Source organism: Heterocephalus glaber, unplaced genomic scaffold (assembly GCF_053883595.1).
Source record: "Heterocephalus glaber isolate CG9 unplaced genomic scaffold, H.glaber_assembly_v1.0 deba00000943, whole genome shotgun sequence".
Classification (NCBI taxonomy): domain Eukaryota; kingdom Metazoa; phylum Chordata; class Mammalia; order Rodentia; family Bathyergidae; genus Heterocephalus; species Heterocephalus glaber.
Window position 1 is genome coordinate 5,491,120 of NW_028258175.1, and position 15,474 is coordinate 5,506,593.

Here is a 15,474-nt window from a genome sequence, read left to right on the forward strand (position 1 = left end):
AATATGCAAATACAGCTCACAGGCATGGGAAGGTGGAAATGGACATCTTCATTCTATAATGTGAGAGTCCAGGCATTCTACTCAAGGTGGTTGGAAAAAGAAATGAAGATTCATGTCACTTTTAAAAATTAGAAAGCTGATCAATAGAGAGGGTGGAGTGAGTTAGCTAAATCCTCACCTATCATGGCAGGAAGTCAATAGCTTATAAATCAAGAAATAGAGGGATGAACATATTATTTAGAGATCTGAATGGAACCCATAAGAACTGAATCAAAACCAGTTAAAACAAAGCTTGGTCTGGGGAGAGGACAGGAGGTGGGGAGGTATGGATGCCCTCAAGGTGGGTGCTTGTCATTAAAGGCCCTTCTATGTGATTTGATTTTAAAAATAGTGTGAATGAGCATCTTAAAGAATTGTAAGATAAAATTTTAAAAGCTTTTGAGTTAATTATGACGATTGCAAAAGAACATACTGTCAGAAAAATAGGGAAATGGTATCGATTAGCTAGCAGAAGTCGTTATGAGGGAGAGAGGCTGGGATTGCAGCAAGGGTACAGGAGAAACCTTGCGTTGTTGACTTTGTTTTACACTGAGAATGTGTTGCTGCATTACTTTTACATTTTAAAAAATATTTTAAGAAAGTACAATAGAATAAAAGCTACTCAGAAGAGCATAATAAACATCCAGGATTTTTTTGAAGTTCAAAAATTTCAAAAGAAGAGAGAGAAACTATGTGACCACCCTGTATGTCTTTATGGGTTTCTGGCGGTGAGCTAATTCCTTTTCTCTTCCCCATCTGCTTAAGGGTAAGCAGCCAGGAGCTCTGAACTCCCTTGTACTCTGGCACCACCACTAGGTGAGGCCAGTCCTCTGTGTACTCTCTAGAAGCCTTTGTGTATATTTGGCAAATCTGTTTTGAGCACTTCTGAGGGCCAGGTACTTCGGGGCTCATGAGCCCTAAGAGAACCATTCCATGATGACCTCAAGCCTGACTAATGCGGGGCCTCCTACTCCGGGCTGCAGGAGCTCCGTGTACTGTCTCCTGTGTCCTCCCTCCTCACCACAGTCCCCCATAGCTGTGAAGAAGATTGTCTACCTTATCCTCTGCTAAATCCACGCGAACCAGCACAGTTTCCACCACACAGTGGCTGCTCAGCAAGTGCTTACTGTGCAGGGAATGCAGGCTGGAGGTCCCCCCCAGTGCAAGCCATCCACTTGGCATGTCTTACAGATCTCCAGGCTGAGTGCAGGAAGAAGGCTGAGCAGAGGAGAACATGCTAGCTTGAGCTGGAGAAGGGAATCTGTGAGTTGGGAAGGGCTGCCCAGCAGGGTGATGATTCTAAGATATTTGCAAGATTCAGTGAACACTAGAAGTTTCCACATTGATCTCATTAAAAAAAAAAACATTTTCCTACAGTGAAAAAACCATTTTCCTAACACTGAAATAATAAAGACCATGCTCAGCATCCAGGTGACAAAGGACTACAATGCAGAGCTGCTGTTCCACTATTGTCATGGAGCAGGGATAGAGCAGGGTAGGGTAAGAGATTTTTTGAGGGGAGGGGGGCTCAGAGGTGGTGGGGATCAAACCCAGGGATTCACACATGCTGGACAAGAGTGGCCAAAAGTTTAAAGGCTAGAGCTAAAGTTTTGTCTGAGGGAAGCAAGAGAGGTCACAGGAAAAATGGCAGCAAATGATGTAGTGAGATGGCAAACTTAGAGATGGCAAACTTGGGAACAATCATTCCTGGGCTAAGAATTCTCCAAAATCTTCCAGTTTGTTCAGAGGTAAAGTCAAAGTCCTTTCAATTCCCTGCAAGGATCTATCGACAGACCTTGAATTGCCACCCACTGGTCTGATTTCCTCCTCCTTGCTCTGCCTCTTGAGACACAGCTTTCTTGGAACACCAAGTGCATTCCCCCTTCCAGCCCTTCACAACTGCTGTTTCTTCCACCTGCAGTGCCCTCCCCACGCAGCCCCTCGGAGGGCCTCTGCATTTCAAGATCAAGGGAGCCTACCTTAACCCCACCATTTACAGCTTCATCCCTCAAATCGTCCCGGCTCACCTTCCCCCATCAGGTTAATTTGCAAGAAGCCTATAGTGCTGTACTCGCTGATTCAACAAGAGGTCCTGCAGCTGAGCCCTGAGGACTCCAACTGGAAAATCAACCTAGGTGAGGAGGTGGCCTTGACCAGATCTCCTTGGTTCTGACCCTATTAGCTCTTGGATTCCAACCCCTGCCATCTGCCCCTTCTCAAGGTCTCAGCAGTCACCCATCCGAGAGTGATAAAGCAGAAAAGAGCAATTATTATGCTGCTCAGCAGACCTTTGATGTAGACTAACAACATTGCCTCTTGGCTTGATCTTTTTATTTTTCTCTAAACACCAAGAGGATTAGGATCATATTCCAGGTTCATTTTTGGTGAAAAAGTAATGTTTTGAAAAATCAGAACTTACTCGGTAATACATGTTTTAGGGCATTTTTCAGCTGATGAACAGCTAATTGGTTCTTCTGCCCTGTAATTTCCAAGGGGTCAAACTGATTTGTTATAAATATGCATCTGTATTAGCTGCTGTCTGTCAAAAGCAATTTCTACAGGTGACAGCAGAATTCTGTAACAGATGAGGTGACGAAGATACCTCAGCGATGGTTTGAATCACTTGAGCTTAACAGGTAGGTTTTATTGTATTCCAGGGCAGCAGCACATAATGCCAAATAGCATATGCTACAGAATACAAGTAGTGGAAATCCCACTTCCTAAACATGAAGGTAATTAAATATATATAAACGCTTAGGCTCAAGGAACAAAAACAGTGTCTGCTGGGTTTATACACAATATGTCCACACAACATGTATTTTCTTTCTTATTTCCCCAAGTTTGCATGCAGGGTATTGAGAGAATTTTAAAATGAGGTTAAACTACACCAGTTTAAACTACTCTGATAATCTTCAAGGACAAAATGGAAAACAACAGATGACAAATAACATAGAGGTTTTCAAGACTGGGAAGCCAGACTTGCTCAAACTCCAGGTTGCTGAATTATAACTACTCATGGCTGGGATTATGGGATATATTATTTAAAGGATGGTTTGTAAGCCCTAAAGAGCAGAGCAGCAATTGTTAGGGATTATCATGCATGTGCTGGGAGGGGCACAAGGTAATTGAACTGCCCTCCAAAAACATGGTCAATGCATATTTATTGAGCACCTACTACACATTCCAGGCTCTGGTGCTAGGCTGGTGATCCAGAGAAAAGTGTTAGTTAGAATTTCATAGTTCCAACAAGATATTTCATAGCATTTCCTACAACATATAGACTGTAAGGTGGATAGATGGTATTAGAACTTGTCTGCTCTCAATCCCAGCCCACCTGTGCATTATGGTCCACTGAAGCTCAAGAGAGAGCAAACTGGACCTGGGAACACATTATTCTGCTGTCTGTCTGATACTCTGCAAAGATGGTCTTGGCCCTAGGGGAGCTGCATGAGGGGAAAGGAGATGTACCCTGGCCATGGCCACCTACCTCATGCCAACCCTAGATGAGGGCCACAGTGGAGTCTCCTGCCTTGCAGATTTGTCTGCCAGGCTGGGGAGCTTCTAGATTTTGCCATTCATTTATGCCACATTGCAGCAAGGCTCAGCACAACCCCAAATGGAAGTCAAATCCTGGATTCTCCTTCTCCTTTTTTTCCCTTTTTCTCAGCTTCCACACTCTCCTTCCTGGGAGAGTCCCTCTGCTTTCCAGTGCTAGCAGTCTCGTTTCTCTCAGAGCCCCATGCCCAGAGCAGGAAGAGAGAACCTATTCGTCACTTCACTTAGCTGGAGAGGTCTCAAAGCTTATTTGTTGTGACCTCCTGTGAAGCTCACACTAATGGTGGGAACTCTCTGCAGAGCAGGGATCTACACTCGATTCCCTCAGGGCTGTGCATGCCTTGATTACCGTGTCCCATGGGGCTGTCCTCTGGCACTGCCTTTATCCATGTGGAATATCTGACTGTGGGGTGGATTTTCCAGCCTTTGTTGGCTCCTGTAATTGACAACACAACCACATGCTGCTGGAACTGCGGTTGATCTGTACTGTACTCTGCAAACATTTTCTTAAAGACCCTTTTTCCCTTGGATAAACTCAGTTCTGGACCACAGTGCTTCTCTGGTGAGTAGAGTTGGGTGATTTGGGGCTCTTGATTGACTCCAAGACTAGGAAGTCTTGAGTCGGGCAGCATTTTTACAAACTTCAGACAGACCTGGCTGGACCCTCTTGGAAAACAGGCAGCTTTCTTGGGTGGAACACTGATGCTGTGGGTCAAGCTCACCTACCCGCTACCACACCCAGCCAATTCAGAACCTCATCCTTCCAAACAGGCTGCCCCATTGTCAGCCCTCACATAGCCCTGCTCTTTCCTCCAACTCCTTTGCTGAGGTTGGCACATGAGGAGAGGTATAGTCAGACTGCCTGAGTGAATATTCACCCACAAAGGAGATACCTGCCTCTCTTTTCCCCAGGCATCTCACTCATTCTGAATGATTCTTGGAGCTGGGGATAACTCATCGAGGAACCAAAAGCATCCCGAGAGAGGGGAGTACCAGGATAAGAAGCTACCCTATCGTTAGTCTTATCAAAGAGATATTGCTTAAAATGGGTAAGTCAAGAACTAATGGACAATATACTGTTTAGAGTTATGAAGGAACCAAAAGAACTAAAAAAGAAACCATTGAAGTATCTGTTACTTTTGTTTCTCACTCTGGCAGGTAAGAAAGCCAGCTCTCAGAGGTTAAGCACCTTCCAAGTTAGCAAATGGCAGAATTGAGAAAAGATTCCAGGTCTCTCTAATCCTCAAACTCCTGCTTTTATTCAATATTCTCTGTGATCTCTAATAGATTATGAAAGGCACATTTGCTCCTACATTGGAATAGTGTGTCCTGGCATGATGATGGCACTATGGGAAAAGCAAACAAGCTTGGGAACTTTTAGGCTTCTCTTTAACCTCAGAAACTGTGTTTTCATTGAGGGGATTTCCATGGGTCAGGGTAGATTTTTCAAACTGTTAAAAATACAGTTCCCCTAAAATTCATAGTGAGCTCATGTCAAGTTTTATTCAATTCAGCAATAAGAAAACCAGCAGAATGACAAAGCTGGTTCAAAGGAGGATGTTATAAATTTTTTTGGTGAAAATTTTTGAAATAAGGTTGTCAGGTTGGATATAAAACTGATTAATGTCCTAGAGAGTGGCAATAAATTTCAACATTTGGGACTGTCCCTTCTAATGAACAGAAATCACGTGCACCTCTAGTGAACAAAAAATTTACGTGCATTTTCCCAGTTTTCTGCAAGTAAACACAAAACAAATGGGCCTGAATTTTTTAAGAGAATGAAGTCAAACAGAGGTATACTCCTCCAAAGAGTCAGTAAGCTTGTTGCATGCTTGCTCTATGAGAACATTGAAATAGCATGTTATCATTTTGCTTGATTTCCTTTCTTAAATTTTTAATTCTTATTAGTGCATATTTGCAGTGTACAATGATTACATCCATCACGTGGAATTGGTTCTTGTACTTATTAATTTTTTACTTCCCCTCTCCTTCCCATCTCCGCCCCCTCCCTCCATCTCTTGGGCTCCTGCCCATTTATAAAAGATCTACCTCCTCGTGTCCTATTATCTATCTTTTATTTTGCCCTTTAATTTATTTCTACTTTGGGCTTCTCATATAAGAGAAACCATGCAGTATTTAAGCTTGTGTATCTGATTTATTTCCTATAACATTATTGTCATAAGGTGGACCCATTTTCCTACAAATGACTCAGCTTTCTCATTCTTTAAGGCAGAGTAGATCTTCATCATGTGTAAATACCACATTTTTTTAATCCATTCATCTGTTGATGGGCATACAGGCCACTTCCAAAGTTAAGCCATTGTGAGTTGTACTGCTATAAACATGAGTATGCATGCATCACTGTTACATGAATGATTTTGTTAACCCTTGGGAGAAAGTATATAGAAAGCAAATAGCTGAGTCAAATGGAATTTTTTGTTTCAATTTTTTTTAAGCCATCCCCATACTTATTTCTATAATGGTTGTGCTAATTTACACTCCCACCAACAATATAGAGGGTTTCATTTTCCCCACTACTGCACCAGCATTTGTTATTATTTGATTTCTTAATGAGAGCCATTCTTTCTGGAGTAAGATAGAATCTCAGTGTTGCTTTAATTTGCACTTCTCTAGTGGTCAATGATGCTAAACATTTTTTCATGTATTTATTGGCCATTTGTTCTTTTTCTGGGAAGTGTGTATTCATTTTAGTATTTTGCCTTATTTCTTGATACACTGGTTACCCACACAAATAATCCACACTGGTAACCAAAGCTTAGAATGCAGGTCACTCACTGGTCCCTATTTAAATCCAGAAGGTATAAGTTCAAGTGATGAAACCAACAAATATATTTTTAAGGTATCTACTTTCTAAAAGGAGTGGGATTGGAGAGTCAAAAGGCACAGGATTGGGTTTGCGGTAGAAGGAAGGTGAGTAGGTCCTTCTACCAATGACTTTACTGGGAATAAGAGCTCACATATTTAACAATCAGCAGGGGACAAGATCAGTCAAGAGTGGACAGTTTCCCAGGGCTGGGGCTATGTCATGATGGCCCCTGCAGAGCCACATCTTATGCCTTTCTTTGATGAATCTTAGGGAGCTCTAGAAGGTTCCAGGAAGCGCTGGGGTGGCTGTTGTAGTAGTGGAGAGTTGGAAGGGAACTTAAGACAGATGCTATTTGCCAACACATATGGAAATATCTCAATATTTTATTAAATAGTATGACTCTGCAGGCACATTCTGGTTGCATGTCAACTTATTCATTCTGACCCCTACCACCTCCCAATCCTAACTCCCCCCACGGACGCTGTCACAGTCACTCACTGCTGTCTTAAGATTCCAGCCCACAGCCCTTTTCCATTTGTTTCCCAGGCTTTGTGAGTCAAGAGGAAGAGTACAGGGAAAGCAATAGGGAGGATGTCAGGAAGAGAGGAAATGAAGATGGACCATTAGACCTAGAACTGGAGGGGCAGAAGTGACTGGTTCGCAAGCTCTACAGGTACAGGACAGGTCTCCACTAGACAAGAGCCCACGTCTGTACAGAGTCTACCTACTGCGGGAGGTGAGAGACATGAAAAATGCTTGCCAACATGTTGGAAGGCTCCCAACGCCAGCCTTGGCACCCAGGAAATACTCAGTGTGTGTTATGTCTTTCTCTCACCCTTACCCTCGACGACATCTTTGCAGCTTCCCTGAAGGCTTCTGAAGACATAAATAAAGCTGGAACCCCATCTGGCTGAAAAAGCCAGCCATCTGGAGATTTGGAAATATGGGGGAATTTCTAATGGCTGGCTAAGTTTTCTCAATTTTTCAGCCAGATGTTTGGTGTCGCTCAGGCCCATCTGCAGCAGAAATAGCAGTTTATTGAACCTCTTTTCCATAATTTTAAGTTCCCTGTCCTAAAATCCTAAGTGGGGTTTCTTTTCTTAGGAGCCATTTTAAAAAAGTGAATTGAAAAAGTGATTACTGATTTATAAAGAGTAATTCAGTAATCAAGTATGAAAATCAGAAATTCGGATTTAAAAGACATCCTAGGTCATTTTCAGGGCTCAAAACTGGTAACTCCTGGGCCCAATTCAGCTACAATATAAATAGGGTTCAGCTGACACTATGTTTTCAAAAAGTTGAATTTGAATTGGTTGCCTGCATTTTAAAATTTAGGACGTTTTACCTCTAGCCTTTCTTTACTTGGACTATTGGGCTGCATTTAGAACACAGCACTTGAGGAGGAAACCTCAACTCAGGACGAGAGACAGTTGTTCTTTAGATGGTGTCAGTGATGTCCAGCTTCCGGCAAGCAGCCTTCGGCACTCCCTACTTCTCCTGCAAGGAGACCAAATTTCAGCTACCATCTGTCTTCCTAAGGCAAGGCTACCCACCCCCCCAGATACGCACCCGCACCTCAGAACTGCATTATGAAGACCGTGAAATGCTTGTTTCACCTGTCAAGGCCACATGAACATTTGGATTTGTTACCACTTATTGATTTATTTATTGCTGGGGATTGAACCCAGGGGTTTCACACTGAGATACATCCCCAGCCTTAAAAAAATGTTTTTTAAAAAAATTTTGAGACAGGATCTCACTAAGTCACTAAATTGCCCGGCCCCAGCTCAAAATTGTGTTGCTTCTGCCCCAGCTTCCTGGGGTGCCGGTGAGTATCAGTAAGTACCACCACATCTGACTCATTAGAACACTCCCTAATCTAATCTGGAGTTCCCATTTTAGAATTGGGTAAACTGAGGCCCAAAGGAAGAAAACAATATGCGCAATTCATGTACCTGTTAGTGGCAGAAACGTAATTGACAACCAAATACCTTACTACTAGTCCAGTGGTCATTCTACTACTGAAATACATGGCTTGGATCATTAACTCGGACCTCAAGGGGTTTTCTTAATGAGGGAGTGGCATATTGAACATGTTCTCATTCAAATTCACACTCTGCCTTTGAAAGCATGCAGCAGGTTGCGAGCTACTTTGTGAATGCTTTGCAGGCTTCCAGATAATGAGTCAGGCATTTCCTTTGGTTTCTCAGTGTGGGTGTCTCTACATAGGTTGCTTGTTTCTTCATTCAAAGTGTGTCCTTTGTTGCCACTGAGTTTGTGCTGGTCTGCTGTCTCCTGTGCCCTTGCCCCTGCTGTTGCTACATAGCGAAGCAGAGGGCCATGAGACCCGGGCACTCTGAATGGAAAAACCCATGTCTTCGAATCTCATGAAGTAACGCTTGTGCCAGCAGCCAACTATCCACCAGAACATGAGTTAATGTTCCCTAGCAAATCCTCTGAGAAACAGAGTGGCTTGGGTTAAGTATTCCCTGCCAGACTGAGATGTGTAACCTTGGGCTAATTCTGTAACTTCCCCAAGCCTCAGTTTCCTCCTCTGTAAATGAGGGTCATAATAATACCCACATGATTAAGCTCCTGAAAGATGAAAGATTTAATTTTTCAAAATTCTAGAACAGTGGCAGCAACTACTGAGGAGGTAAATATAAATGGCATTTTGGTGGGTTATAAAAATGAAAACTGGAGTTATCCTCCTTTATGTGAGTGAGGGGATCCTCTTGAACACACACAGCCTTCCTCAGGCCCACTGTAAATACTCCACACATGTTGGCTTTAACATCATAATTGCTTAGAGGACTTTCAGAAAATTCAGTTTGTAGTGATCTACCAGAGACCTATGGAAACATGGACTCTAGCTGTGGCCAGATTATTTGTATTATTTTTTTAAAAGCCTCTTCATGAGATTGCAATGACTAGCCAGGTTTAGGAAATCGATGTCATTTTCTTATAGTACTTGAATATCTTTGATGTTGGGGGACTCATGGAGCTTCCTCTTCCACACTGGTAGCTAATTTATATTTAGACAAAAGTGGTTTTTGTCACGCTCTTATTTCTGCCTCCTTGAGGCCACACAGAACATTTGAAATCTCCCTTCCAAATGACAGCCCTTCAGATATTTGCAGACAGCTGTTGCATCCCTCCTGAGCATTTTCTTCTTCCAGACAAAATAGCCACATTGTCTTATAATTCATCAAAAAGTATGAAAGAACTGACTCTTCTAATTATATGTGTAAAAAATTGAGCCCCTCGCCCTGCCCCAAGTTAGCATTTGACACTCAAAGGACCAGAAAAGGGGGATCTTGAGGCTCTGGGGGTGGGCAGGAGATACTGGATGAGAGGTGGATATACATCTTCATTCTCACAGAGGATGGAAAAGTCTAGGACAGATGCTGGCTACTGCATGTGTCTTATCATGCAGAAATCAAAGGCTCCTGTAAATTCCTCGAACACTTGGTGCATTCAGCATATTAATGAAAATCTTGGCTTCCAATTTTAGCCAGGCCCATTCAGGTATTATTTGTATGGGTGTATACAGAGCTAAAAATTTGTTATAAATATACATCTTACTGTATTTCATACTTCAAAAATGGCTGGGCCAAATACATGAAGACTGCACCCAGTTTTCTCAAAAGAATTAACCTGCCCAAGAACACATCTTCGAGTCATCTAATTCTTCTTACTTTCATTTCTCACTTCTCCCACGTAGGCCACCAAACACCTGGCTGAGGTTCCAATCCCTTATACTAACTGTATGTGTGGGGCATGATGTTGGAGAAAAGAGGGACCCGTGAGTTGAGAAATTCTGAGCAAGGGTTCATGAATTTTAGGCCCCACTTCTGCTGTGATAGGTTTATTTTTTCATACAGTATAACAGGGAGAGCCAAAATTGGTGTTTAATTGTGCATTTCCAGGTTTAGTTTCAAGAGGCAGAATTGTAAATGACTAAAATGTGATATACCTATGTGCCTTTTTCAGCTTGGGAGGGGCCTAGGAGTTTTTCTTATATCATCTCTAGAACTATGTAAGAATCAAAACACCCACCAAATCACAGTATTGCAAAACATAACTTGATTCCTTATTGTCAATGTAGGAAAAGCAAATTATGGAATTCCCCTAAGGTAATTGACTTCATCATATCCAACTGTAGATGATCACAAATATATTTCTGACAATGTTCAGGAAACAATTATTTCAGAATTTCTGTTAGTACCCTTGACGTGGTATAAGCATTGGATAGTGTTAATTCAAGATGTTAATTTCAAAGTAATCATTTTCCAGACTAGTAAAGTGAGAGGTGGAGAGGGTAAATGTTTTACTCAAGGTTACACAGATAGTTCAGAGAATTGGTCAGGTCTTTTGACTTTACGTGATCCTTGTTGCATTTGAAATTCCCCTTCCCTACCTAGGCTTCCCACCAGTTGCAAATATTTGCTGGAGACGGTATCAGTGGCAGCCAGGAGAGCAGTTGTTCAGAGCACCAGGGCCCAGAAAGAAGTCCAGGGAATGATGCAATATTATACTAGCAAGTGATGTCATAGCATGATTTCCTAAGTCATTAACACAAATGCAAGTTCTCAAGAAGCCCTAGCATGCCAGTCACTGGGCATGCAGGCATGGAGAACCAATGGTAAGCAGCAGAGCGGCGCACACAGGAAGCCCACATTTTCTCACCTGTCACTGTGACAAGCTTCGCAGATTCCTCAGAAGCCTGAGAAAACTCCCTACTGCTCCTCTAATCCAGTGACTTCCCTCAGGTGTACAGGTTCCACAGAGCTTTGATTTTTCTTCTTTATCTTTCTGTTCACTCCCTGTGACATCCAGGCACTGCCCAGTGATGCTGAGCGTGATCTTGATGGGTTGAAAGCAAGTTTAATAGTGAGGTAGGCCACCCAAGGGCTTTGCATTCTGAAATTGGCCTGTCTCTTTATTATAATTTAGAGCAAATCCCTTAATGTTTAGAATTAGAAGTGGTGAGCTGTACTTCTTGGAGTAGCTGTCTTACGTAAATGCAATGAAAATATATTTGTGGGGTTTGGGGATGAGTTAGGCATGAAGGCAGGTGCATGCCAAATAACAAGACTGCAGTTTGGTTTTGACCCAAAATAATGAAACATGTATGAATAAGGAAGTTTTCTTTAAATGTGTTGTGTACGGAGGATGGGTGTGGGCATTCATATATGTTGCCCTGGTACTGACTGACAGAGGAAGTTCATGATAATATCTAGTTAGACTTCAAACTCAGACAAAACTGATAAGACTACGTTGAGAAATAATGAAATAACTCCGAATGTGACAGGTCAGATCAGGTTTTCTCTGGCCTCCCCCTCATCCTGTCTTCCCACACACACACACACACACACACACACACACACACTCACACACACACACTGAAAGGCAATTTAAGCACATTTAAAGACCTCTTTTTTAGACAGAGATCCAGGCAGTTCACAATATGCCTAAGGATTTGGAATCAGAAGATTTCCCAACTGCAGAAGCAGCTTTAGAGTATCACACAATCTCATCACATGAAGCTGACACCAAAAAACAAACAAAACCCAACAGAACCTCTCATCCTACACAGCACCCGTCTTACTGGGAACAGAGTCTGGACCTCTGCACGTTCTCAGCAACAATTTGAACTATTTCTCCTTCCCCATCACTCCCTCCATCTCCCTGAACACCCACCCACCCGCATATCAGAAGCTGGATTACTCAGAGCCATTGAGAAGAATTTGGAAATACCTTCTAGGCAGCAGGTCCTCCACAGCCCCGAATGGGTCATTACTTCTTCATTCTTCCTGCTGGTTTCATTATCACTTGTAGATTTAGTCCTGCACACGCCTCTGGAATATAACCAGTAGTCCGTGCCCACTGCAATGGTCATCAAACTAAAAGCTGCGAAGGCTCCCACGGTGGTGATCAACATCTGGATACCTCTGTCACACATCCTCATAATTCTTCATGGTACTCTGGACGGCCGGGGGTAAGAGGGGGAGATGCAGTGCCGGAGGGGAAAATCACTCTGCAGCTGGGTGACCTAAGACAGGCTCTTCCCAAAATTCAGATCTCCTCTTTTCGACATCCACAGGGACTTTAGGAAAGCTGGGATTTCCTGTCTTGAGCTCTCTCCAGTTCCTCGGGTTGTCTACGGCCCTCGGGAGGGTGCAGACTCCAGGGGGTTGGTCCACATCACGGCTGCTTTCAGAGGGTCGCCGGGTTCCTTTCATTCCTGGGGAGCTTGGTAAGGAGGAGGGTTCGTGCAGAGCATGGCTTCTGAGCCTGGAGCTGTGGCTCGTTCTGAGATGCGCCTGGCTCCTCACAGCCCCAGGAGACTCAAGGCAAAGAAATCCAGAGAGGTCTGGTGTGTGTGTGCGCGCGTGTGTGCGCGCGCGAGCGCGTGTGCTGGGGGTGAGGGCGGATGGCAAAAAATAGCACTGCTGGGAGGCGAGCCTCTGAGAAGAGTGTGCACTGCTTCCCCAGCCTCCCAGGAAAGCTCTCCGCCTGCTCCCCCACACCCCCGCGCAAACTGGAGAAAAGGCAGAGCACCGGGGCGGGGGCCGGGTGGTTTCTTCGGAGGGCAGAGGTCTGGGTGCTGAAAAGACAGCTCCTCGCCTGTTGCCGGCCTCCGCCTCCCGAGCGCCGAGGGCTGCGGGTCCGTGGTGCTGAAGGGACAGCCCCCCCCCCCCCCCCCCGGCCTTCCCAGCGCCGGGCCTAGGGACCCGGGGGCGGAGGACGGCGTGCGTCCCTTACCAGCCCAGCCACACGGCCGGGCTCTGCAGAGTCAAGCTCGGCTCGGCGGCCAGGCGGCGCAAAGTTTCGGGAGCCCAGGGCAGTCAGCGCGGCTCCCGGCGCCGCAGCTCCTGTCCCTCCTCCTCCAGGAAGGGTTAAGGGAAGGGAAAGGGGAGAGAGAGGAGCCCGCACGGCCCTCAGGCGCTCTCTCAGCGCTCACCCGACGAAGCATTCTCCGGATCAGCCCGTCTCCCTCGGCCCCCCTGAGACTGGCAAGTTTGCTTCTTAGCTGCGGCAGCCGCTGGAGCCCACTGAAGAGAGACAAGCCCCCCAAAACCTAGCGCTCTTAAAGGGGCCGGCGTCTCTGGGTGACAGTTCTATGGCCCACTTGGGGTGGACAAAAAGCCTTGTCACAGGCACATCTGCTCAGAATCTGTCTCAGTTTTGCTTCCCAGAAAACAAACCAATATGTCTACCCTCCCTTCTCTGGAGCCCTGGTTTACACGCGAGACAGTGTGCTCAGATCAAGCCTGGAACCATCCACTTACACACGAACACGTATTCCCAAAAGACCAAAGGACCCAAATGTGTTTGCGGTTGACGCTGGTGTACGTGTAGCAGGGACTTTGGGTGAAGGGATGTGAAATTCTGGTGTCTGAATATAGTTCTTAAATATTTTAACACTTTTACAGTTGAGGGGGTGATGGATTCAACAAGGTTGGAGAGCCGCTGAAAATGTCAGGTTCTTTCCGGAGGTCCCTGTAATGTTCATGTGTTAACATCCTTGTCTAAGTCAGACCACGATACACGAGAAGTCAGTTCTGCTGTCCTTGTTAGTCCAAAGCGCACATTCCACGTCCCCCTTGGAAATAGCGAAGGATTGGCATTGAACTGGATTTTTAGTACTGTGTATGCTAGCATATGCGTGAGCACACACCGAGGATGAAAGGCATCCCACAGAATTGCTCTTATTATTTTTTTCTTGCGGCATGAGAGGACTGATACTCAGAGGTTGGTGTTCAGAATTGAGGCTGATTCTTCTGAGATGTGTCCGCACCAACTGTCATGTTTGAATGTTATTTAATATAGTGGGAGATAATCGTAGGCACACATACTCTGGAGGTAGCATCTCTGGGTATCTGTCTGAGAGTGTCTATCAGATAACTGGGTAGCAGCAATGTATCAGAGAGTTCTCAAATACAACTCACAATTTCCCCCAGACTTCGTTATTTTTATTTTGATGCTAGGGTCACTTGAACACTAGGCCCTTTGGGTAGACAGACTTGCATATTCATGCATAGGTTTTAATATTCATGTTTGAATGTTCACCCGTGCTGTGTTTAACTCTGTTATGTGTTCTGAATGCCTGTGAATTTGTAGGAGAAACAAAGCAGGACAAAGCAGGTATGTAAATATATTTATACACCTACAAGCAGTGTTGTGGGCCATGTGAACATATTTGCTCTAAATATGTGCTGTACACATGGCATACACATGTGAATGTGCATGCCTGCCCTGCATGTAGGTTTGGATAGTTCTGTACATCTCTACGCATTTAGTTGCATTCATAAGTGCCATAGTTTATATTGAGAATTTGGCACATAAAGGGCACACATAAATTCAGAGCCAGGACCACAGCTGGCTAGAAGAATGATAGCAGATAACTGGGGAAGGCAGACAAGGCCTCCTACTACTTGCTTCATGTTTTATCCTGTGAAGAAAATTCACTTCTCAAAAATAAGTCTGCCTTGACTATTATTACTATGTTTTTTGTTTTTTTTTTGGTACCAGAGATTGAACTCGGGACCTTGCGCTTGCGAGGCAGGTGCCAGAACCACTGAGCTAAATCCCTGGCCCAATTATTACTTTTATTTTAAAGTAAAAGGCCATGTATTTGTAGGAAAATGGATGCACCTTGAGACCATAATGCTAAGTGAAATAAATCAGATCCAGAAGGTTAGATATCACATGATTTCTCTTATATGAGAAGCCCAAAGTATAAATAATTTAAAGAACAAAATAAAAGATACATGGTAGGAAACAGGAAGGTAGACTTCGTAGAGATGGAAAGAGGATGTGGATATGATAGGACATGGGAGGGTGGAGAAGGAAAGAGGAAGTAAAAATGATGGAGATGCAGCATGTGTGCATACCAATTCCTCAAGATGAATGTAAGTATTATGTATCCCAAACATATACTAATAAAAAAGACAAAGAAAAAGTCCACATGTACCACAGAGGTAAATTTGGTCTTTCTGAGGAAAGGTTATTAAATTAGTGGAACTTAAGGAATATGAATTAATAAG

At 44.0% G+C, this 15,474-nt stretch overlaps 1 protein-coding gene across 1 annotated transcript in view; it reads right to left on the bottom strand.

Moving 5' to 3' along the window:
• The window catches only part of Cacng3 (calcium voltage-gated channel auxiliary subunit gamma 3), an 89,234-nt gene extending 76,299 nt beyond the window's left edge, over nt 1–12,935 (bottom strand). Inside the window, exon 1 of the mRNA XM_004855959.4 lies at nt 12,182–12,935. Within this exon, the coding sequence (XP_004856016.1) occupies nt 12,182–12,392 (211 nt within the window). The 5' untranslated portion in view covers nt 12,393–12,935. The remainder of the gene's footprint in view (nt 1–12,181) is intronic.
• Between the last annotated feature and the right edge of the window lie 2,539 nt (nt 12,936–15,474).